Raw genomic sequence first — 24697 nt, 5'->3', positions numbered from 1 at the left:
TATTGGGAGCGGAGATAAAGAAACACAGTGGAGGTAAACAAATATCTTTTGCAGCCAAACTCACACCTTTATTTTGAGAGGACGTCAAAAAACACGTTAATAAAGTACACTGCCATGTGTGTGCTGCACCAATGATTTCGCTCATTCACCTCATCTCTGCAAAGAATCTGTCTCTCACAGGATTCTGAAGTTTGTTTGAGACTGACGGGCACAATGTAACAGACACTCTCAAACCCCTTAATAAGGTATGTCTGTCTATAAATCCCTTTAAAATCCCTACACCGTGGTTTTCTACATCATTGCCACTGAGACTGCAGTTGTTTCTATGCAGTTGTACACGACAGATCCCTTTTTGCTCAAGTTAACTTGCTGGCCTTGCTGAAAGAACCCTAGACTGTAAACGTTAGAAAGGCCTCCCTAATGAAGAATGACAGCCTCTATTGATCTGTCGGCTATGAAACACCACTGTGGTGAAGTGGTCAACAGCCCACGGAGGAGGAGACGGGCCGCCGCGGCTGTTTGAATAGAATAGGAAAGAATAGAATAGAATTTAATAGACCAGTACAGAATAGAATAGAATAGACCAGAACATAATGTGATTGAATAGAATAGAACAGAAAGGCATAGAATTAGAGCAGTAAAGCACAGACCAGAACAGAATAGAATAGACAAGAACCAATGGAATAGAATACACCCAGAATAGAATAAGGTAGATATCATAATGCATCAAAATGTAATTAAATACACCAAAATGTAATTCAATTAAGAAATAATCCCATTATTATCAAACAGTGATTACAAGTCAAAGTGGACCAAATACAATAGGGTACGACTATTGCACTCTACACCAGAACATGGGACACATAAGCACAACTGCACATGCAGGCACAAGCTGCACACGCAGGCACAAGCTGCACCAAAGCCCTTCATTGTTGCAGTTGCCGAGATAAGCCTCATCTGCCTCACCGTCTTTCTTCTGCGCTCAGTGAACACGGAGATAACAAAGAAGTAAAGGCTTTCTGTAATTGTGCTAATCTCGGCTCTGATTGTTTTTTTCGCTCCATAATGATGTCAATCATGATTTTGAACTAGCCATAAAACACTGTCCATTGACCGAGGTACGTTTACGCTGTACTACATTAGGGCCGGGCAAACAGAAAGGAATCAGGACTAAAGAGGAGAGTGATTTTCCAGGATAGTGTTTTTTCTTTTATGAGCATTTGTCTTGTCTTCATCATCCTACGATCGAAATACATACACAAGAATCGGGACTATGACTCAAAATAATATCTGATAATACGTTCCATCTCTTCAATGGTTTTTTTTATCTCTCTCTGTCTGCTTCATTGGTCGTTCATGTCCTCTGTGTCACCCAACAAACTTTCTGGGAGTAGGGAGCAATAAGGAGGAAATCCAATCCGCTTGGCCACGCATCAATGCCCACCGCGATGGATTGGCGTGAGGTGAGGAGGAGGAGGAGGAGGAGGAGGAGGAGGTGGAGGAGGAGGAAGAGGCAAGTTGAGGAAGACCTTACTACAGATTTCTTTATCCTTAGCCTGATGGAGAAGCCTATTACATCTGGGCCTAGGGGGAGTGTGGGGAGGGGGGGGGGCAGAATCCCCCCATCTAAACTGAATGAAATTAATCTAGACTGGTTGCTTAGAGGGTTGTTATAAATACAAATGGACATCCGAGAGGGAAAACGAATATGATCTGAGAGAGAGAGAGCCGACACCGCCGTATGAAAATAAAATGAAATGGAATGGTTGTCTTTCTTAAATATTGTGGCTTGGTAGCAGGTGGAGACACTTTAATGCTCTCGGTCCTGGTGTGTGGTGTGTGTGTGTGTTGTGTGTGGTGTGTGTGTGTGTGTGTGTGTGTTGTGTGTGTGTGTGTGTGTGTGTGTGTGTGTGTGTGTGTGTGTGTGTGTGTGTGTGTGTGTGTGTGTGTGTGTGTGTATGTCTGTGTGTATGCGTATGTGTACGTGTGCGTGCGTGCGTGCGTGCGTGCGTGCGTGCGTGCGTGCGTGTGTATGCTATTAAGTTGGGAATCTTGCGAACCAAGGGCCGCTGTTTGATGGGAGGATTCCCCCAGGGTTACTCCCTCCGTTGTGTATTCAACTCACTCCCTCTTTATTTTTGTGTGTCTTTCGACAACTTCCTGCTGTGACAGACCTGAAGCGGAACGTTGTCCCGCAGCAATAGGAGGGGAGTTGAACAGTCTGCTTCATGTACAACAACCACGTGGGATCTCGCCACTACACAAACAAGAGATCCATGATGGCTTTCTTTTTTTTTCGTCGGTGCACATGCTAGCGTGACTCGATGCAGACATTGAGTCCAGTGACACTGATTGGAGTTGGTTCTAAGTGAATATTTAAATATCCCAATACAAAAGTCGAGTACTACCAACCGAAGCAGGCATAAAATGTAATAAAACGATAAAGACCGCGATACATTGAGGAACCAACACATCTATCCCCTGCTGTGCTCCCTCCAGGATAAGACAAGGCTTTGGCTGTAGAGCTGATGGAATTGTGGGAATCAGACACCGTGTGGCTAGAAACCAGAGTAGGCCACAGTACACTGTGATAAAATTCCCTAATCCACATGCCAAGTTTGCTTTCACCAGGTCCACCTCCTCCCCCTCCTCCTCTCCCAGGAATCGCCATGCTTTTTTATCAGCCCTTTTCTCGTTCTCTCTCTTCCTCTCTCCCTCTCTCTCTCTCTCTCTCTCTCTCTCTCTCTCTCTCTCTCTCTCTCTCTTCTCTCTCTCCTCTCTCTCTCTCTCTTTCTCTCTCTCTCTCTCTCTCTCTCTCTCTCTCTCTCCTCTCTCTCTCTCTCTCTCTCTCTGCCTCTCTTCCCAAGCCTCTCGCCCTGCCACTCGCTCCTGCTCTCTTTCTCCTGCTCAATCTCTCTCCCTCTCACCTCGCCCTCACTCCCGTACTCACACGCCCCTTTCCTCTTTCTATCCATCCGACCACCACTCTCTCTCCTTCCCTCCCTCTGTCGCTCCCACTCTCTCCCCCCCCCCTCTGTCTCTCTTTTCGTTCCCTCTCCCGCTGCCTCCCCCTCTCTCTCTCTCTCTCTCCCTCTCTCTCCCCCTCTGTCTCTCTTTCATTCCCTCTCCCTCTGCCACCACTCCTCTTTCAATTCCCCCTCTCCTTTCCTTGATATCTGATCCGATGGAGACGCTCGCGTACAGTTTTTACAGCTTAGCCAGCCGTATACCGCTGTATACATTCCTATGTTTTTTTTTTATGCCCACCGCCCTATCCCCCCCCCCCCCCCCCCCCCCCCCCCCCCCCCCCGACCCCCTCCCCACACCACCTCCTCCACATCTCCTTGATTACTCACAGGGGCTTTATTTACCCCCACACACATTAAGCGGGTCCAGATAATGGACACAGTGTCAGTCCCTCTTACCCCTGTTTTTTTGGGGAGCTAATCCCTCAATAAGGACACAGTGTGAACATTTCTTCCTCTTTCTTGGCGGCTGAGATTAGCAAGGTCGATAAGAGATCATTTGGTTAGAGGGGGGGGGGCTATGAATACAGTGACCAGCCTATGAATGTAGGATGCTGTTTTGTATTGTGTATGTGGTGTTGTATGTGTGTGTGTGTGTGTGTGTGTGTGTGTGTGTGTGTGTGGTGTGTGTGTGTGTGTGTGTGTGTGTGTGTGTGTGTGTGTGTGTGTGTGTGTGTGTGTGTGTGTGTCTGTGTGTCTGTGTGTGTGTATGTGCATGCTTGCCCACATGCATGTGTGCGTGTGTGTGTTTGTGTTTCTGCGTGTGTGAGTGTGTGTGCAACCACCTGCCTATGCGTGCACCTGCATATAGGAGATTAATTGAGGTAGCGTAAAGGATTTAAATCTATCTAGTTTTTCGCTTTTGCAAGTCTTGTCACACCTTCAAATAGTTATGGGATAGGAACACGTACGCTGCCCGTCTTGCATTGATCAGTAACGCCAGAGCTGGATGATCAAGAGCGGTCCTCCTCCCTTAAAACCTTGACTTTTGTTCGCAATGGATAGCCATGCCGATGTGCAGAGCATTCAAGTATAGACATGAAATGACTTCCCATTGCTTAAGAGCATCACGCTCATTAGCGACACAAGAGCTAATGAGCTAATTAAGACGACAGCACCTATAGCTCGCTGCTTCTAATTAAGGATGCGTGATTGACGCGTCTTGCCTATTTATCTCCTCCAGGCCGTGACTGAAACATGCGTTTCAGTAAGATGCAAAATAATAAATATATACATAATAAAATTAATTATAATTAAAGAATGAATGAATGCATTTCACCAATAAAAATACTCCAATATGGAACCCAGTTGTCCACCTCATACAACAATACAAGTAGAATAACGTTAATCTATTTATGTTCAAAAGGCCCTACATGTAAATGTTCAATAACCTTCTTACAAAGTGCATTTTGGAAGAAATACAAAATATTTTAAACGACTCCATCTTTTTAGTATGGAATATCAGATGCATGATTCTGCATGAGATGCAGCCCAATTTGGGGATGTCTGGCCAATAAAAAAGACCAACACAGTCAGTGGCTTTAGATAAAGGCCTACTCGCCAAAAATACAGGTACATTGGTACGTGATTTTATCATGAGGCTACTATCCAAAAGTATAATTGGCTGGCTGGTCCTTATGGGAATCCCATACAAAGAAAGTCCGTTAGGAAATTCATAATTGAATTACCGATGCAATTAAAGACTGGTATTAACGTACAAATGATGTAGGCTATGATTCCGACTGTGGATAAGCCAGTAGGGCTATTCCCTCGCTGACAAATATAACAGGTTACTTGAGGCAATCACGTAGCCTTGCATGCATGCATATTTCCTTGCAATCGCATATTCAATTGCGTAAATTATTCACAGATATAACGAAATAATATAATCGGAATCTTGCAAACCCTCTTGTCTAGACATAACAGACTTTAGGTCCTATATGCCATCTACGCAACGGGAAATTCTCGAAAACCACTCGGTGATGCGTACAACTGTAAACAAACAATGAAACACATGAAGACAAAGCGGACACAACCTCCCTGCCTACACAACACACCATGACCCGTCTCGATCCACAACGCAACCGCCAAAATGCACATGGCTCAAATATCAATATGCACGACTATACACCCCCCCCCCCCCCCCCCCCCCCCCCCCAAATAGAAACAACGTGTCTTGGACGCTCAGATTGATCCATGTTTAGCCCCATACAGGCCAGGCGAGGGACCAGACAATGTACTGTTGTGGCGCGCGAATGTGCAGCTCGCATATACGCACATCTGGACCGCATGCCTCTCCTTCTCCCCAGCTGTGAGGACCGTGCGTCTCTCCAGACAACACCGTGCGTTTCCCCCGAACATCCACCCAACCAAACGCGCTACGAAAGCTTTCATAATACGCGTATATGTTTCCTCAGCCAACATTGCGTTAGTGTATTCCCCCTTTGTGTGTGTGTGTGTGTGTGTGTGTGTGTGTGTGTGTGTGTGTGTGTGTGTGTGTGGTGTGTGTGTGTGTGTGTGTGTGTGTGTGTGGTGTGTGTGTGTGTGTGTGTGTGTGTGTGTGTGTGTGTGTGTGTGTGTGTGTGTGCGGCTTTGCTTGCTCCAGCGGGGGGGGGGGGGGGGGGCGTTGTGCGTTGTGTCTACTAGTAATAGTAGGGACACTGTTGACGCCTTCCCTGACGCACTGGATTTTCCATTAACTTCAGGCAATGCCATTAAAGGACTGCACAACGAATGGCTGTGTTATAACCAGTGGATTACATGCACACCAAATAAATGCAGGCTATGTTCAACAAAATAAACTTCAAAGTAAGAATAGTAGCCACGAAAAACGCGAACCATTGTGCGTCCATTGTGCATGGGCATTTTTGGACGGGTTCGGAGCGAAGACTGTAATTGCATGTGACCACGTAACTTATTAAAAAAAATGCATCAATGCAATGTTTAGTAAGTCCAAGTGTTAATTAACGTGAAACTAAAAAAAAACTGGCGTTTCCATTGAGAGCGGACAATGCTCCAAAGACATACATGCTCTCCCAACACCGCTGCTCACATGCGTAATCATGCACCCGGGCGGGCAACCCCCCCTAGTTTACCTTCATTTCTTCATTTATCTCCCTTTTGACTGGATGAGCTGGTTTTCTGCTTCTTTTATTTTCCGGAGGTCTGCCCTCTTTTTCCATCTCAGCCATTTTTTGCAATACTTCTTTCAATATTGCTGTTGCTATACTCGATATCGAAGTACAGGACCGTATAGTAGTAGTAGTAGTAGGCGGCGTCTACAGTTACAGCCAAACGCTGGACGTCTCGTCGCTGTGCCGCCGCGGCCCGTGTGGAGCTGGTGATGCCGCCGAGGGCTTGCAGAGCCCGGCTAAGTCAGCCATCTTCTGCCTGTATTTTCCACCACGGTCCGAGCGCGAGTTGTGAACCGCCTCTGTGAGTCAAAAGGAGAGGTTGAGTGAGGGGGGGGGGGAGACAGTGGGAGGGGCGTCCACTGAAACATTATATGACGCGCGGGGTGATCATAGGAAGAGGCTATTTCTTGTTGGGGTTTTCAATTGAGTTCACCAAGGCAAACTCGAAGCCACTTAGCTCACTGGTGCTTCACGCTGGTTGGCTACCCGCAGCTTGGAAGTCCTGTTGGCAGCAAACAGGTGCCCATGTGGACTGCTTTTTTCTATAGACGCATTCTGGCGAGTCACCTAGTCTATAGACAACTGAATGACAGTACGCAACAAACCTCAACACGGAAGAAAATATTACAAGTGGGCCATAAGAAAAAAAAAAAGATTCCATATGAAGATCCTGCTGCAGCGGTAACCTTTGGTCTTCTTCTGAGCAACAGCAATCCATTAACAGCAACAAGCATACACAAACACACACACACACACACACACACACACACACACACACACACACACACACACACACACACACACACACACACACACACACACACACACACACACACACACATGTATTAATGTATGACTGCCTTCCTCTGCCCATCACTGAACTTCATCTACAATAAGTTGACAATCAGACTTTTCCTGCTCATGGGATAAGGTGGCACTCTTGACCACCGGGATTTGAACCATGAAAAAGGGTCAGGGTCTTACTAATATACCAGCGGTTACATAACATGGCCTAAGCCTTTCCCATTTTTATGGATGGATGAGCACTTCAGTCAACCAATTAATCAATCAATCAAGCATACAGGTCAGTCAGTCTCATTATCTTAACAGGAACACACTATTTGCATGAGTTTCTGACTGTGGAATAAGCCAAAAGGATTCTGCTTTGGACAAAGCCTGCCACATATGTTGGTGTTTTCATGATTCACCAGGAATGTGGCTAAGGGATGCACAGCAACATTTATACAAAATGTTATTAATACGGTGAACACAAAAGGCTGTCCCTGACTCGTTACCATTGGTAACTATACAATATAGCAGGGGTAGAAGGAAGAAAATAAGTAAGCTGTATTTTTTATAAATAAGTTATTAAACACTCTGTGTTAAACAATAGTTGTTTGCCACTTCATTAAAAATTGAGAATATTAAAAACAACAACTATAACAAAATTAAATGAAATCAACAGAAGACAGAGATTTAGAGATACAAGACGAAAATACTTGGTCTGGAAATAATTGACTATGGAAATAAAAATAACATATAAAATAATGTTTAGATGTTTTGGCTTTGTAAGACATAAAGGAGACATTGCTGAATTTGCAATAGAAAGTAGTCGATTCAATGCTTAATAATGATGCTCAAATAACAAGCAATATTTCTAACATTTTTCGAGAATCACATTGCGGACTTTCATGGTTTCCAACCAGCAATGCCTAATATTCAAAAATACAGTAAAAAAAACAATAAACGTAAAGCATTTAGCAAATGCTAAATGGCATTGTCTCTCTGTTTTTCTTTCTGTATAATGTCCCTCGCCTGCGTTTCTATATCTGTCTCTCTGATGTCTGTTTTTCTTTCTCTCCTCTTCTAATTGCAATAAGGTGTGGCTTAGCTTTTAGGCCTCATGTTGTTCAACAATATCAGTGAAGGAATAAGTTACCGAGATGGTTTACAGAATAAACCATTGCATTCTTAAAGTAGCAGCGTGCCAACAACTATTCGATTCGTGGTAGTGCATTTCATCAACTGGTTGTTCTGTCAAGAGACTCTCTAGTTGCTGTCAACAGTTGAGGGCCAATCAACTGTGTGCATGATATTACGTTTGCAACAAAGAAGATTTGTGCTTAAATTACAGGAATGCCTGCTAACCCTGCATAATAAGCTTTAGTTATTGACAGTGCAGCCAAAAATACATATTTGCATCAAAGTGCACTTTTGAATGCATTTTCACGGACCATTTATCTGTAATATATTTATGGCGTGTGAGAGTAATGGCGGGGTGCAGACGGTGCCTTTACATGCAGATATGCGTTATCAATATGTACACACTACAGGTAGCCAATCAGAACACTTTCAGAACTCGTAACTGATGAATATTCATATATTGTTGCCCAACGCCCAAAGCCAAATAGACTCGATTCCACGATTGCGTGTCGTTGAACATGAACTTAGATAATTTATCTTCATAAATTAATTTTATGAAATAATTCATAAAAGCATGATGAATTCTGAATTATTAATATTTCTTTGCGTATTCGGTATTCCACATTCGCTCGTCCGGATACCGGACAGTTTGCGTCATGACGTATTCCGGCGTAAAGATGGCGGCGCGCTGTGTCAGGTCGTGTGTTATGGAACAGATATAGTTATTACATATACAATAATGAAAGTCAGCCGACTCAGGGAGCTACTTAGTCTCTACGTCTACGCGTAAACAAACTAATTCATAACGATTTACACACGATATTCTTGAACGCGAACGAGAGGATGGAAACTTCGTAGCCCTACTCCACATTGAACTCACGTTACCCTTTGACAGCCGATTCAACCTCCTGAATATCATGCTTCCAATGTCAGCCCTCCGTGCCACCTGTTCGCGACTCTCCTGTATCGGTGTGACCCACCGAGGACAGATGAACTTAAGCTTGTTCTCAAACACAGCCCCTTCAAACTGGAGTAAAGTGGTGTCCGAGGCGGAGAAGATTGTGGGTTATCCTACCTCATTCATGAGCCTGCGATGCTTGCTGAGCGATGAACTCAGTAATGTTGCGATGCATGTCAGGAAGCTGGTCGGGACAAAACACCCACTGCTCAACACTGCCAGGTAGGATAGTTGTCACAAACATACCGGTAATGGATACTTCCACATACTCTCCCTCGAGTGCACACACACACACACACGAGACGTTTCATAGTATCAGTTGACAAAGTCACCGATAGACATGTTGGCAAACAACGAAATGTTTCAAATCAATATATGTTGTATTGTCCGCAATCAATCAATGTCCATGGTCTGTGTTTGAGAAAACACTATCCCTTTTACCCTTTTATTATTTTTCAAGAAGATCAGTTCACGTTGTGCTTGACATACATATAGGATGTCCTTTGGAGCTAGTGGTAATGTTGTGATGGAAATGTGCGCCCATTGTGATCTGGTGATTCCTGCTAATGATCCTTGCCAGTGCTTTGAGAAAATAACTTGAGAGGACCTGGTAATGTATTTTATAGATGTGTTCCTACATGATGTATGAGACTACCGTAACAATGTTGTACCTAGAACGATCTATTTTAAAATGTGCTTGTGGTGATATTTTAAAATATGAACTGTTTTGTATTATGTCAATGCTGCGTTAATATCCCCAAGATATTATTGGTCACCCCTTATATTTTGTAACAGTTGAGTTAGAAACCATGGTTTGATCAAATGGTAACACGCATGGCACCATTAAAAAGTGTATGAAACCTGGAATGACATAGAACAGGCTTTAACTGAACTTGCACAGGTAAATAGGTCCCGTTTCAAGAAAGGAATTTGGACTATGTAGTCTAATACAGTCTATATGCAAGCTCTAGGGAAGTTATTAGCTACTATGTAATTATACGGTTCTGTCTGCCTCTATGAGAGAAACACTATCTTCCAGAAGTATGATATTTGTTGAAGAACACAGCAAAGTACAAAAAACGATGTAAACCATTCAATTTAATGTGATAAATCTTCATAGGCTTTTGAATATGGCATATTCTTTAAAAATAAGGTGTCAGGGCCGAGGTTGTCACTGATTCAATCAACATCAGGTGTACTCAGAAGTGTTCAGGGAAGCTGGTCATTGATTATTCTCCGTAGACTTGCCCCCCTCGGTTTCCTCCTCAGGAGGCTCTGCTAAAGTGGTGAATGCTCTATCGATCCGAATGCATCTGAAACACATCGTCACCCAGTTGGTAAAAATGTTAGCTCATCGGTTTTGAAATGAGGAGTATCCAGAGATTCTCCACCCACCTCAAAGCAAAAAAGGAGCTCTAACTTTGGGTGCAAATTAGTGCTGGAGGAAGAGGGAGATGCTGAGATAATTGGGTGTGAGTGAGCGGCAGAAGGGAGGAAAGAGTCCTCAAACTCAGTCCCGCCACACAGACGGGTGCAATGGAAACACTAGCCCAAGGGTGTAATAACCTATACACCTTAAATCTGATATGACAATCCATTTGGGTGTTGTAGCAGGGAGGGGGTGGTGGGGGGGGACCTCTGACAGTCTGACTCCCGACTGTCAGCTTGTGTTGGGCCTGGCTCATATTTCGTGTGTGTGTGTGTGTGTGTGTGTGTGTGTGTGTGTGTGTGTGTGTGTGTGTGTGTGTGTGTGTGTGTGTGTGTGTGTGTGTGTGTGTGTGTGTGTGTGTGTGTGTGTGTGTGTGTGTGTATAAATATCCACAATAGCAGACAGGCAGACCCTCGTGGGGTCGAGTGTCGGTTTGGCCTTTCTCTGTTGCGTTCTCCAAATACTGATGCTCAGCTAAGTTGGCCTCCAAAGTAGCATTCACAGATTTGTATACAGCGCAGAAGGAATCACTGTTTTTTTTGTCTTTGTTTCCTTTTTTTTCAAAACATAAGTCCACCAACCCTGACCCTATTACCATATTCAAAGTAAAATTGTGTGAATGCCAAAGCATCCCTGTTAGGATAAATATTTGCTTCTTGGTAAATATCAATAATTTCTTGAACTTGATCTAGCTGCATTCACATGGATTAACAATGCAAGGGAAATATTCCTTGAGCTGTCTTATTGGGCTCAGAGGCTATTCAACGCGTGTATAAGTCATATAGGTTAGCACGCAGAGGATCAATACTAGTATCCATGCAAAGTTCTACGTGCCGGCTGTGTAAAATAGCCAGGGACGCTTCCCGAGTCCCCGCTCACGACTGCTGGCAGAGGGCGTGGTGACCTGCACACAACCCTATAGAACTGACAGCACTCCATTTCTCACTCGTCACTTCGGCTCCTTCTCTCCCTCCCACTTCTGTCTCTCTATCCTGCTCTCTTTCTCTCCCTTCCTCCTCCACACCTCTCTACCTCTCTATTATTTTGCTCTCGCTCTCTCTTTCTCCCTCTCTCTCTCCCTCTCTCTCGCTCTCTCTCTCTCTCTCTCTCTCTCCCTCTCCCTCTCTCCCTCTCCCTCTCCCTCTCTCTCTCTCCCCCTCCCTCCCTCCCTGTCTCTCTCCCTCTCTCTCTCGCGCTCGCTCGCTCGCTCCCCCCCTCCCTCCATGTCTCTCTCTCGGTGGCTGTATGCATCATCCCCGGCCGGCCCCTTTGCAGGAGGGCAGCCGGTGATTGATTGATGTGTGCCGGTGTGGAAGCAGACATAAATATTAATCATGCCCCACCGCCCTCAGGCCAGAGGCTCACCTAGACTCCCTGCGAGCAGTTACACCAGCTTCATCATCCGTCTCCCCGAGCCGCCGCGGCGCAGTCTGCTGGCTCTCTGCGGTACCCGGCTCGCCTGTCGCCGTGCCACCACGGTGCCAGCAGTGTGGTGTCTGTGTTTGGGTAAATCGTTTGGCGGTGTTCGGGGCCGCCGACGACCGCGGCGGAGGGTAGGGTTGGTGCGAGGCAGCCACCCCCTGAGCTCCCCCCCCCTACTCTCTGGCTGCACAGACACGCGCAGCCCCATGTTGGGGTGTCCTTGTATTATTAAAAATAAATATGTCTCTTTCTTTTTCATATCATTATTAGTCTTCTCTTCGCACTTTCTTGCCAGGCTTTTCTTTTCTATCTCTCCCTGCCATGTTCCCCCACATAACCGCCCCCATCGCGCTGTCCCCCATACTCCATCACCTCCCCCCCCCCCCCCTCCCAGCACTCCTCCATCACCTCTCCCCCTCCAAGCCCTCCTCCCCCTCGGTGGTGCAGAAGGGGTGGGACCACGAGAGAGGGTCGGGGGGGGGGGGGGGGGGGAGAGGCCTGGGTCTGGGCACTCTGCACGGTGGGCGTGTGTTTGTGTGTTTGTGCGTCTGCGTGTGTGCGTGCGTGCCTGCCTGCCTCCGAGCTGCTAACGAGGGTATGATTCATTGTGTGTGTGCGTGTGCGTGTGTGTGTGTGTGTGAGGGGGTCTCGCTCCCTAAAGAGGGGATTAGAGGTGCTCTGTCTAACCACTCCCAAGGGAGAGAGAAAAGATATTTAATCTGCACACCAGAGTGTGTGTGTGTGTGTGTGTGTGTGTGTGTGTGTGTGTGTGTGTGTGTGTGTGTGTGTGTGTGTGTGTGTGTGTGTGTGTGTGTGTGTGTGTGGAGAACACCCCTTTCCTTTTAATGTGTCAGAATATTACTGGTAAAATGGGCGGATACTTAAAATAATGGATTCTTCTCTGTTGCAAACATAGACGTCTGTGCATCTCAAAATGCATTCATTTCTAATCAAACTGTGCACTTTCTCCAAAGAGGAGCTACACTTACTAAATGCTTTGATAATTCCAGAGTTCTTTTTAAAGAATGTTTGATATGTTGTTATAATTTATGACAACTGAAGTGAACAGCATCCACTTCGTCTCTCCATTCCTGCCATATAATACCCCAAAAAATAACACGCTGGTCAAAGTAAAATAAAACTTTGAATTATCACTTCTACTCGGGAATCATAATTGAGCAGTAGTGATAAAAACCCCTCTATTAAAACCTCCATTATTCCAAAGCTTTATTATAATCTCCATGACGATGAACACCGTTTGACAGCTCCTCTGATGTCTGTCAACAAGGACCCGGCGGATGACGCCCTGGCGACAGTTCCACCAACACCTTTGTCCTTGTCGCCTCCTCCCCCAGGGGCTTCGTCTACGACAGCAGGAACAACCTCCAGATGAGAGGCCTGGTGATCCTGCTCCTGTCCAAGGCGGCGGGGCCCAGCAGCCAGTCAGCCCCCGATCTCCAGCCTCAGGACATGGTGAGCGGGATCTACCCCAGGTAACTACCCCCCCCTCCACCACCCCCCAGTCACCAAGGGACTCCGGTTCAGCTCAGAGCATCAGTGGATTTCTTGCCGTCATACAAACGCACAAAACTGGGTTTTGTGTGGGACAGAGCATGACTGGAACCGTATCTAAGTGGACGCTATTCATCTCCAAAGTGTTCCCGGTCGTAACCGTTTGAATGTTTTTATCCTTTTTGTTGATATCATGTTTTTATGGACTTTTAGTTGAAAGTCCATCATTAACTTGGGAGGATGTAATTCGGTCTTATTTTGCTTGCCGCCTCCCCAACTTAAAAACCTTTTTTGGAAAAGGTTTCATTTGATATTGCTTGTCCATAATTTCTTTTTCTTTTTTAATCTCTTTCTGTTTCACTATCCTCCTAGGAGATTTAAATGTCCAAGTTATAACTAGTTCGTTTTTTCAATTTATTTATAAGAGACTTCATTGTGGTTATTGAGGTAATTCGGGAGTTCATCCTCACTTGTTATTTTATTTATTTTTCCCTTTGAGAGTTTTACAGATGAATGTTCCAACAGAACATAAATTGGCTGCGTTCGTCACACTTTTTTTTCATCTTCAATTATCTTTGATAGAGTGCAGTTTGCTCCCTCTGCTAACATTGCTTCCTACTTGCATTATACTCACTTTATTAATAAGTACAATTAAAATGAGTTGTCTGGCCTATTAGGACTGCATTATATGAGGTAAGGTACTGGGAGTGTTCACAGACTTGATGGCCTTGTATGCATTAACCAGTGGCCGGTGGGAGGTCTTGTTGTTGCCAGGCTTCTGCTTTGGAGGCTGTTTTATCTTTTAATTTAAAACGTTTACATGCATGTTACTGTAGCTTCCTGCAAACAGAAATACAACACGTCCACTATGTCTAAACAAACAAATTCTAAATATTTTTATGTGAATTGTATGTCACTGTGTGTGCAGATATATTTAATATTTGTTTTTGAGGCGAGGGCATCAAGGACAAAAAAATACTTTTAGAATGTTTTCTGAGTGGGCAAATCTACCTGCACTTGTTTTAAAATAAATCCCCAAAATTGTGTTACCTGCCAAATGTCCAAATCTATCAGCCTCGCTGCAGCCTGGTGGCTGGTTGCACTTGTTAATTCAGGACCCTCACAACCTTGTAGAATTTGGCATGTTCATTTGGCGTAAACATCTTTGTGTGTATTTACAATCTCACCTGAATAACGGTGCAGTAGTCCAGGGGACCAGTTTACTGCACTAATAAAGCACAGAGAAACTACCTTGGTTGGCAGAATCGCATAGCGGCTGGTAGAATTTCTATGTCTAAAGGGCACAGACATTTTTGAAAGATTCCCTCCACCGAAAGTAAGCATGGCATGGGCCAGTCAAATAAGTGGTGGCTGCTTAGTGTTTTGGTTTATATGTGTGTTTGTGTGTGTGTGTGTGTGTGTGTGTGTGTGTGTGTGTGTGTGTGTGTGTGTGTGCGTGAGTGTGTGTATGGGCTATGATTAGGGCAGGAGCAGGGCTATGATAGTGTGTGCATTCGTGTATGCATGTGTGTTTGAGTACATGCATGCATGCATCTCAGCGAAATATGAAGAAGGGCACTGCACCATCAACATATCGGACTCCGCTAGAGCTGGTTAGTATACGTGCGGTTGTTTGTGTGTGTGTGTGTGTGTGTGTGTGTTTGCGTGTGTGTGTGTTTGCTTGCGTCGTGCCCGTGTCACATTCCGGCCAGTGCCAAGTGGTTACCAGTAAGTGAGTGCTGTGTTTGGCGTGGCTGGGCGGCCGTCTCCTGAATGGCTCCTTTCTATCTGCCAGTCGACGACACAAGGCGAGCGTGTCTATCAGGGGGTGTGTCTGTCTGCCCACGGCCCAACCCCCCCCCACCCCCCCACCCCCCCACCCCCCCAACCCCCACAACCACCATCCAACCCCTCTCCAACCTACACCGTGGGCGTCTGCAGTGCGACCGCGGGCCCCGTGAAATGGAAGACGTCTGAACCACCACCCCCGCCCCCCCCCCCCCTCCTTTAACGCACCGCCGCCGCCGCCGCCGCCGCCGCCGCCAGCGCTACAGAGACCACTGTACGTTGACAGCTGTTGTTTGGCAAACAAAACGCCATAACGGACACATTACCACACACTTGTCACCTCCCCCCCCCCCCCCCCCCCTCCACCCCACCCCTCCACCCCACCCCTCGGTGCGAGCGGGCGGGGTGTGAGGCGGGGGCACGTCGGCCCTGCCGTCTGCGTGCGCATCTTTCACTCGTGTTCTGATGGATGTGCCGATTGCGCGCACACATTCTCACACCCTCACTTGATCACCTCATTTGCACTTTATCTCTCTGTGTGTGTGTGTGTGTGTGTGTGTGTGTGTGTGTGTGTGTGTGTGTGTGTGTGTGTGTGTGTGTGTGTGTGTGTGTGTGTGTGTGTGTGTGTGTGTGTGTGTGTGTGTGTGTGTGTGTGTGTCCCCGCCCTCCGTCACCATCATGCACTCATTAGCACCTGTGCTGATGGGTGAGACGACGGGTGGGACGATGTCGTTGGACATGGGTGGGTGGGTTTTTGGAGTGGGGGGGGGGGAGTTGGGGGGCTGATGCAGGGTAAAGGCTATGAGGGGAGGAGTGGGTGTGTGTGTGTCTTTGTGTCTGTGTGTGTGTCTTTGTGTCTGTGTGTGTGTCTGTGTGTGCGCGCAGGGGTGATTGATACCAGCAGGGGGGTGATCTCCTCCCTCTTGACAAGTAGCATTTGTAAAACGAGAGAGAGAGAGAGAGAGAGAGAGAGAGAGAGAGAGAGAGAGAGAGAGAGAGAGAGAGAGAGAGAGAGAGAGAGAGAGAGAGAGAGAGAGAGAGAGAGAGAGAGAGAGAGAGAGAGAGAGAGAGAGAGAGAGAGAGAGAGAGAGACTTTCTCTTTCCCTCTCTCTCACACACACAAGGGGGGGGGGGGATAAATGTTATGCAGCCAACTCTAAAGACCGACTGACAGATGACGGCGGACGAGGGAATGGTCTTCATGACGGCTCCCTGTCCACGGAGCGACGGAGTGACCACTCCCGCTCCACGCCGTCCCCCCCCCGTCCCCCCACCGCTGCCTCATCAGAGGGGGCAACTATAGCCAGACAGTGTGCAGAGGGGGCGGAGACGTGAGGAAGGAACAGAACAGAACACTCAGGACAGGGGGCGTGGCAAAGGGGGCGGAACGCATCGCCGAGATGGCATCGGTTGCTATGCAACTGGGCACCAAAGCTATTTATACACCGGCCCACTTGTCCCCGTTTTTTTTTCTTTTTTTCTTTCTCCTCTTCCTCCTACTCCTCCTCCTCCACCTCCTCTTCCTCCTCCTCCTCCTCCTCCTCCCCAGGCTCCTCCACTTCTGATCAGGACCTGAAGATTGAAAGCACAGGGGGGGTGTGTGGTTGGCGGGTGGGGTCTCTTGCATACTTATTCGTACTGTTTTTCCGCGTTCCAATGTGTTCATGACGATAAGCTCCACAAGGCAGAGTTAATTTAAATCTAAGTATTCCTCTTTGGCTCATTAGGATTGCAGCAAATCTGTGTGTTTCTTGTGTGTGTGTGTGTGTGTGTGTGTGTGCGTGCGTGTGCGTGTGTGTGCGTGCGTGCGTGCGAATGTGTGTGTGGGGTGCAATTCCTTTTATTCCTTATGTACTTCATCATTGCAGAGTATGTTTTGTTGATCCCCAGTCTGAGATTGACAATATAGCTTGAGTTGTAATGATGATTACGTATGTTTCCTTACCCCCGCCCCCCCCTAATTGATGAGCTCAAGTGAAAATGAATACAATTATTTGATAACGCTGGGAAATTTTGCGTCAATCGGATGTGTGGTGAAAACAAAGCGATGTATTTGAACTCCTAGCCGCGTCTCTCTGGCTGCGGAGCTCCCCGGTGCGGCGCCCGTCTGTCAGACCGCAGTGGCCCCGTCCCCCTCGGCCGTCTTCTTGTTTTAAAGGCTGTCTGGTGTGCCCATTAATACCAGGTAAACCTACACATTACCGCCGGCAGGCTGCTGACTCCCCCCCCCCCCCAGGCTAGCAGCAGAGCGCTGGAGACAATGGTTCTGATTGAGAGGCAGAGTGGAGGGCATTATTGAATTTTAATAACATCTTTCCGGGGCGACTTTGAACACGCAATTACCTGGCCGCGATCCGCGTCGTGTCTACTAATAGTAGTGTGTGTGTGTGCGCGTGACTGTGCGTGTACTATTGAGTGTGTGTTCTTGTGTTTTGCGTTCTCTCGCCTGTGTGTGCGTGCGCGTGTGTGTGTGTGCCCTTGCGTGCGCGGCGTGTTCATCAGGGTTCACACAGCAGGTGAAAGATGGCTTGTAAGTGGCCATCAGCGCATCCGACCCTGTCTGGAAGGACCCCCCCCCCCCGCCCCCCAACGCCACCCGCCCAGCAGCCAGCCAGCTCCCTCCACACGGAGAGGGGCCTCATTATCCCGCCGCAACGGCTGAATCAACATTTGATTATCACCTCCCCGCGGCTGCGCTTGAAAGGCTCCATTCACCGGGCCACTTCCACTTCTCTTCTCTCATAAGCAACAATGGCTGTTATTTTCTAATGATGAGCTTAGTCTTAATCATTGGTTTCGTCTTCGTCTTCCTCGTCGTCGGGAGCGTGGCCGCTGAATGCGGCGCCTCTGGAAGGAAGTCTTTTTTTTTTTTTCTTTGGTGTATTTGTTGTGCTTCTTTGTGCGCTTATTAGGTTGGTTGGCGATGGATGTCGCGTAAATGTTTAACGTTTACATTTACGTTCAGGGCATTTAGCAGACGCTTTTATTCAAAGCCACTTCCAATAAGTTCATCTGTCAGAAGGAAGTGGCTTAACAAGTGTCCACCCACGCGCTCCGGCTGAACCTTAACCGCTTACATATGTTGAACCCCTGGGGTGAAAGGAGTTCTACTTTCTACCCCCTGTACATTCAGTGAAAAGGGGGTTGGATGGCCCACTGGTTAGGGGGTCTTCCTACAGAAAGGTACTGGAAAGGAACATTTTTAAGGAAAAATGCCTAACCCAGTGTCTGCTCTATATTCACTTGTACCGGAGTACATCATCCGTAAGACTCTTTGGTTAAACCACCAGCTGAATAAACACCAGCTGAATACCTGATAAAGGTATCTGTCTTGTTGTTTGTCCTACAGCCAGCGTAACTTGGCTGAGATTGCGGAGTTGATCCACACGGCCTTCCTGGTGCATCGCGGCGTGGTCAACCTGAAGGAGTGGTCCAACGACGGGCAGCTGAAGGACATGCAGTTTGGCAACAAGATGGCCGTCCTGAGTGGAGACTTCCTCCTGGCCAACGCGTGCACAGGACTCGCACAGTTAAATAACACCAAGGTAAGGCCCCCTGCTTTGTATAGCACAGACAGTTATGGCATCAAAGTCCAGTCGTTTTACTGTCATGCTGCACAATGAATTGCTCATGACAAGGTGCTGTGAAAAGAAACTGCACATTTTATAGATAACGAATTAAACTCAAAGAAAAGTAGCACAGTACATGAATGTGGCCAAGGTATGTTGCCGGTAAGGATATTTACAAGATATATTATGCAAGTGTTAAAGGTTTTGTGGGAGAGGTATCGTGACTGTTGGACAGCCTGAAGGCCTGAGGGCTGAGTCTGCTCTGGGTGAGTCCGGTGGCTCGCTGCCCAGATGCTCGCCTGACTTCATGAGCCTGCTGAGGCCGCGACCGGGGTGCAGTGTCCGATTGTCCCACCCAAGGAACACACCAAGGTACCTGAAGCCGTTTGACTCTCTCTGCCTCAGCCCGGTCAATGTGTAAGGCATTGTGGCCTGGGGAGGGGGAGAGAGAGAGAGAGATGGAGGGGGGGGAGAGAGAGAGTTACGGAGGGAGTGCGCAGGTCTTTCACCATCATAGGTTTTTTTACGTGAAGTGTTTTTCTGCTAGATTTCTCAATAAATATTTACATGAAGATCTTGCGTTACAGGATGGAGCAGAACCAGGCTGCCAAGGGAAAACCATGTTATTTAATTAAACATCAGTTATAGGGCTACCTGTTTGATTTGCATAAATTGCTCTAAAACTGTTTGACCACGCCCTCACACTCTCACAAAAAGGAACCCATGTGTCCGTTTTTTCTAAAAAACTTTTACGGCCGTCCAAAATGCTCGGATCACCTTCTTAAGTACTCGTAGGTGGAAGTTCCCTTGCTGAAACAGGGGCTTACTTACCCTGTAGGTAACCTGCTGTGCATTTATTTAGTCATGAAAGGACATGAGCCCTACCGACTCAGATGGAACAAATCCTCATTGTAAGGTTTCCTATATCTAGAACTTAGTCGGGAAAGTAGCCAGAAGCATCGCATGCAGCCCCAACCGTCCCTCAAGGCTCAACCGTTTTTAGTTTTGGTCTTTAGTTCACGGCGAAGCGTGAGAATGTCTTGTTTTCTGAAGTGTCTGCGATGTACATGTGCGTGTGCCACTTTGATGTGTGCACACACACAACACGATAAGCGTTGTCGGGTGCGTAAATAAGTAAAGAGCTGCTGACAAAATTTGTCAATCGCCAATGCCGTCACCGTCACTCAGGATGTGGTTTGTGAAGCAGAGGAAAGTAACCCCCCCCCCCCCCCACACACAGACACACACACACACACACACTCCCCTCCCCTTCTCATCATGTCATAGTCTGGACCAAATTCTATCAGCCTCGCCTTCCACCCTCACTCCTAAGCCCCACTGTCTGCCTCTCTTTCTGCATGCCTTCAGAGAGCAAGGGAATGGCCATACAGCCATGTTATTAGACCCCACACGAGCACGCCTTACACAGCCCAAACACAACCTGTAAATGTATATTTGTTTGTTGACAACAATATGTTGTTTCTCCTTCTCATAATGTACTTATCGTAAGGCTCTTTGGATAAAAGCGTCTACTAAACGCCCTAAATGTAAATGTAATATATTTTCTCAGGAGTTCCAGGCGGTCCATTAAGGAACATTTAACTCTGCTCGTCCCACTGAACAACCGTCCAAACGTTGTTCTCCGTACCATCCAATAAGTGATGGTTCACTTTTCCCTGTTCCGACTTTTTGTCCATCCCCACGGATAAAGTTACAAACGCCAATCTGCGTTCCACTCGTATCGGAGTACGCCGCCGTCGAGAGATGAAATCATTCACGCAACTCATTTCACACATTGACGGGCGCTGGAAGTGGTTCATTTATTTATTTATTTTACCTCCTGACCGTTCTCTTATAAACGCGCAGCGAGAGTGATGGAGATTGTGTGTCGTGGCCTTGAGAGGAATCCTATGCCACTGCTTGTATAAACGGTAAAGTAATCTCGGCACGCGGCTCGGGTTTCCCCCCCCCCCCCCCCCCCCCCTCCCCTCGCAGACCTGTCGGCAAAACATGATCCGGCTGGACTTGGGAACGGAGTCGGGGGGAGTCGGAGCTCGGCCTTATCTGATACCTTCCATAAAAAGACCCCGCTCTCGCACACACACACACACACAGACACACACCGGCACACACACACACACACACACACACAGACACACAGACACACACACACACAGACACACACACACACACACACACACACACACGCACAAACCTCACAAAGACACACCCCTCTTGTCTTCACAGACACACAAACGCTCCCCTCTACACACGCACACACACATATCGCCCCCCCCCCCCCCCCCCACTCTCTACAGACACACACACACACACACATTTTCCAGGGCTAGAAGAGACACCACATCTGGTAATACTGTAGGCACATTGTCCTTCCAGGTCTGCGGCTAGCAGCTCGAGTAGCCTCAATATTTTTCCCCTGGCGGATTGGGTTACCCTAAGGGCACTGGAGAGTCTGGCGGGCGAGGAGCGCGCTCTGGGGCTCGGCAGACTCTGATGAGCCCTGGGTGTCTGGGACGAGGCGAATTCTAAATTTAACCTCATTCATCTGGACTCTTACACATCCCCCCCCCCCCCCCCCCCCCCCTCTCTCTCTCGTCGCTGGGGCCGCTTGTGTTCTATGAATGGCACGACCCCCGCTGGAATATTTACCCTGATCCCAGGCGTGCGTGACACTGTCTACCTTAGCCGTGGTCGGGGACACATTAAAAGCCGCAGAGCCTGCGTCTCTCCCTCTCCCGGCGCTGGGATGCGAGCCGGTGGTGTTGTGACACCGACGCGGCGGTGAGGAACGCAAGTCATGCATGCCCCCTGTGAGGGACGACAAGCAACTGCAGCCTGGTCGTCCTCTGTGCCCAGCCACTCCGCTCCCCAGGAGGGCATGGAGACACACCCTGTCTCCTTTCAAACGGTGTATTTGATTTTAGGGCCTTTCCTTTGTTTTTGTCGTCTGTCTATTTTTTCATACAAGTGGTTGGACTGCTTTGGTGAAATTCAACCAACCGTCAGAGTCTGTGTTGGCCTACACATAGAGGTGTAGTTAACCAATCAAGGTGTGGTTTGTAGCTATGCTGGAGGTACCCCCACGAGCTGATAATGATGGGCCTAGTTTTCCAATCAGCTATCCCAGAATAGTGTCCCTAGGGCCCTCCAACCAACCCGCATTCAAGAACTTTGGGCTTTTGTGCAAATCCAATTCATTGATTGTTAATTTAGTGTCTTGAGTTGATTGACAACCACCACAAGCTTTCTGTTCCACAGTGCCCACGTTGTGTGTCCTGTTCTCTTCCCCTTCCCAGGTTGTGGAGCTGATCTCGAGTGCCATCGGTGACCTGGTGCAAGGCGTTTACTATGAGAGCTCTCCTAACCTCCAGGTACTGCCCAACACTCGGACACAGCTTCACGTTAATGTTAATGTTTGGTATCTGCAGGAGCGCCTCAATCAGGATGCACCAAAAATCATTCATAAAATCACCACCGTTACGCCCTACCATTAAAGGGGATCCTTCTTTGAAGACGCGTGCAACACGAGAGGAGAGATGGGAATTAATCCTTGAATCTGCAAACTAGAAGTACTTTTCCGGAGAGTAGCAAAGGTTCTAACCATGTAAAATATTAATGCTGTTCATGTTATTTGAAGAATCGCTATGGCAACAAAAAAGCACCCCTCCTGCTGGCAGGTTCAATAAAAGATGTCGTTGTGTTAACATTAACATTGAAATCCCATCACCTTGAAGACCACATTCACCGGTTGGTCAGTTGTACTAGGAACATGTATCTTGCTTCCATGGCACCTTTAAGACAGAATTTTAGCCAGGCTAAAATGTAAGGATCAGAGCTGTGTATTAATCATTCAGGTCTTTATATTTTATGCCAGTCCACTGAGTTTAGAAATGATCTGACATAGTAAAAAAACGTTTCGTACTGTCTTTAAGGGGATGTGATATGGATGTATCATAAGTTAAGAACACAACATGTACGTGTTTTGGTCGACCTATTGAATTGAAGAGGTGTGTAATGGGGACGCCCCGGTGGCTCCCCGGGAAGACCGCGTCCCACATAGGCTCCGTCCTGAACTCAGCCACCCGGGTTCCAGTCCTGCCCGTGGTCATTTGTTACATGTCGTCCCCTCTACCTCCCATTCTTTCCACTCTATCTCACTCTATAATAAAGCATAAAAATGCAAAAAAAATGATTAAAAAAAGAAGAGGTGTATAATATATATTCCCTTTGACATGCGTAACATCTCAAATATGATAGCTGAAATGTATTATCATTAAGATCCTGCAGACACAAGGGACTCCTGTCTTTCATACGCAGGAAGAAAGCAGATTTAAACAATGTCTGACAATGGTAAACAGACATGAACAGAACCTGGCGCATCACAACATAATGAATAGGAGAGCAAAAAGGTCTATATATACATCTAACCACTGTGAACCTGTCAGCAAGGTGGGCGGGGGGCTTTTATTTTGGAGGAGACTGTCATGTTCCACCTCAAACGGTTTAATTTTCACCCTTACCCTCAGTCAGTCGGAAAAATTCCTGCAGTTGAATTAAAGTTGCTACAGCCTCGCGACATCGGCACCTGTTTAAGTGATTCATTCACCTACAATTACAGACTTTTACCAATACTGAGATCTGATACTGAGATCTGTCAATCATCCATTCTCTGTGTTTGTCCTTTTAGCACCACACGTCAAACAAGCTTACCCAGAAAAGATCGGCCAATGTGTTACATCTCATTGATGTTACAAAGACACTTCCACATAGACGCGACAAGAAACCGTGATACATTGAACATATTCTTCTGTTGGCTGGCCTCAAGTCAATTATGTGAGGTTGTTATTTTAAATAAAGGGAAAGTACACTCATGACTGAATTCAAGTTGAATTCATCCAAAACGGGTTGGCCTTTTATCAACACGTTTGGATGCTTTTTGGAGCCTTTTAGTCATTCCTTTCAGATAAGTGTTGGCTCCGGTGACCGGTTTATTATTTGCTCTTTAGGACAGTAATCCCGGAGACATAATCGACGTGGATGTGTGGGAGGAGCAGACCTTTCTGTCCCACGGTGCACTGCTCGCCAAGAGCTGTCAGGCGGCGATGGAGTTGGCCAAGCACAAGCCCGAGTCCCAGCGCCTGGCCTACACTTACGGCAAGCACCTCTCCCTGGGACACCAGGCAAGTCACACCAGTGGAACGCATTTGAGTGTCAACCTGCATTTAATCCACTTTTTCTTAAACACCTCAAATGGTGAATTTGTTATTCCACTTGACTCGTCTGCAGCAGTGTGTCTGTGTGCCGCCTGAGATTAAAACGTAAAAGATTGTTACCGTGCAAAACAGCCACCTGTGCGGGTTACGCTGAGCAGTGCATCTCCTGCATTTTGCCCGGGCAATGAGAAGCCCTTAAAGCGGCGAGGCCGTGATGAATATGCTTGTTCCCGCCCCGCTCCACAGCTGCACGCTGACCTGCAGCCGTTCGTGGCGGGCGGGGGCGGGGCGCCGGCGGCGGCGTTCAGTCTGAACTCCTGTCCCGCAGTCCTCCACCGGCAGATCGTGGGCCAGGACAATTGGCAGCAGCAGTTGGAGGAGGTAACGCCGTCTTCTTCCACTGAAAATAACGTGACTTACTCAGTCGCCGTCGACGCGCCTCCGTCGCCGTGGAAGCACAGAACCCCGTCTGAGCACAAAGTGGTCCTGCAGTAGCTGGAAATGAAATGACCTGTCGTATAATGATATACGATTTGTATGCGAATAGCAAAATATTATTGTTTTGCTATTGCGTGTCAATTATTGTCCTGACACAGCTCCTTCGTATTTGGAGGTTTATATGACTGACTGGGACTTCATGTTTTCTTTTCTTCGGAACAGGCGAAGGCATTTAAGGACCAACTGGATTATTCAATGGTGAGT

The 24697-nt window shown here is 47.2% G+C and overlaps 2 protein-coding genes across 2 annotated transcripts in view; one reads left to right on the top strand and one right to left on the bottom strand.

Moving 5' to 3' along the window:
• sobpa (sine oculis binding protein homolog (Drosophila) a) overlaps nt 1-6452 on the bottom strand; it is a 28518-nt gene extending 22066 nt beyond the window's left edge. The window contains 1 exon segment of the mRNA XM_056590537.1: nt 6122-6452. Within this exon segment, the coding sequence (XP_056446512.1) occupies nt 6122-6217 (96 nt within the window). The 5' untranslated portion in view covers nt 6218-6452.
• Nucleotides 6453-8766: 2314 nt separating this feature from the next.
• pdss2 (prenyl (decaprenyl) diphosphate synthase, subunit 2) overlaps nt 8767-24697 on the top strand; it is a 17529-nt gene continuing 1598 nt past the window's right edge. The window contains exons 1-7 of the mRNA XM_056590542.1: nt 8767-9263; nt 13248-13385; nt 18542-18737; nt 22079-22153; nt 23789-23962; nt 24242-24376; nt 24656-24691. Of these exons, the coding sequence (XP_056446517.1) occupies nt 9001-9263; nt 13248-13385; nt 18542-18737; nt 22079-22153; nt 23789-23962; nt 24242-24376; nt 24656-24691 (1017 nt within the window). The 5' untranslated portion in view covers nt 8767-9000. The remainder of the gene's footprint in view (nt 9264-13247; nt 13386-18541; nt 18738-22078; nt 22154-23788; nt 23963-24241; nt 24377-24655; nt 24692-24697) is intronic.

The sequence above is a fragment of the Gadus chalcogrammus genome, chromosome 5 (genome assembly GCF_026213295.1).
Source record: "Gadus chalcogrammus isolate NIFS_2021 chromosome 5, NIFS_Gcha_1.0, whole genome shotgun sequence".
In the NCBI taxonomy this organism is placed as follows: Eukaryota; Metazoa; Chordata; class Actinopteri; order Gadiformes; family Gadidae; genus Gadus; species Gadus chalcogrammus.
Note: the sequence above shows the minus strand (reverse complement) of the source record. Positions and strands in the feature narration are given on the sequence as shown.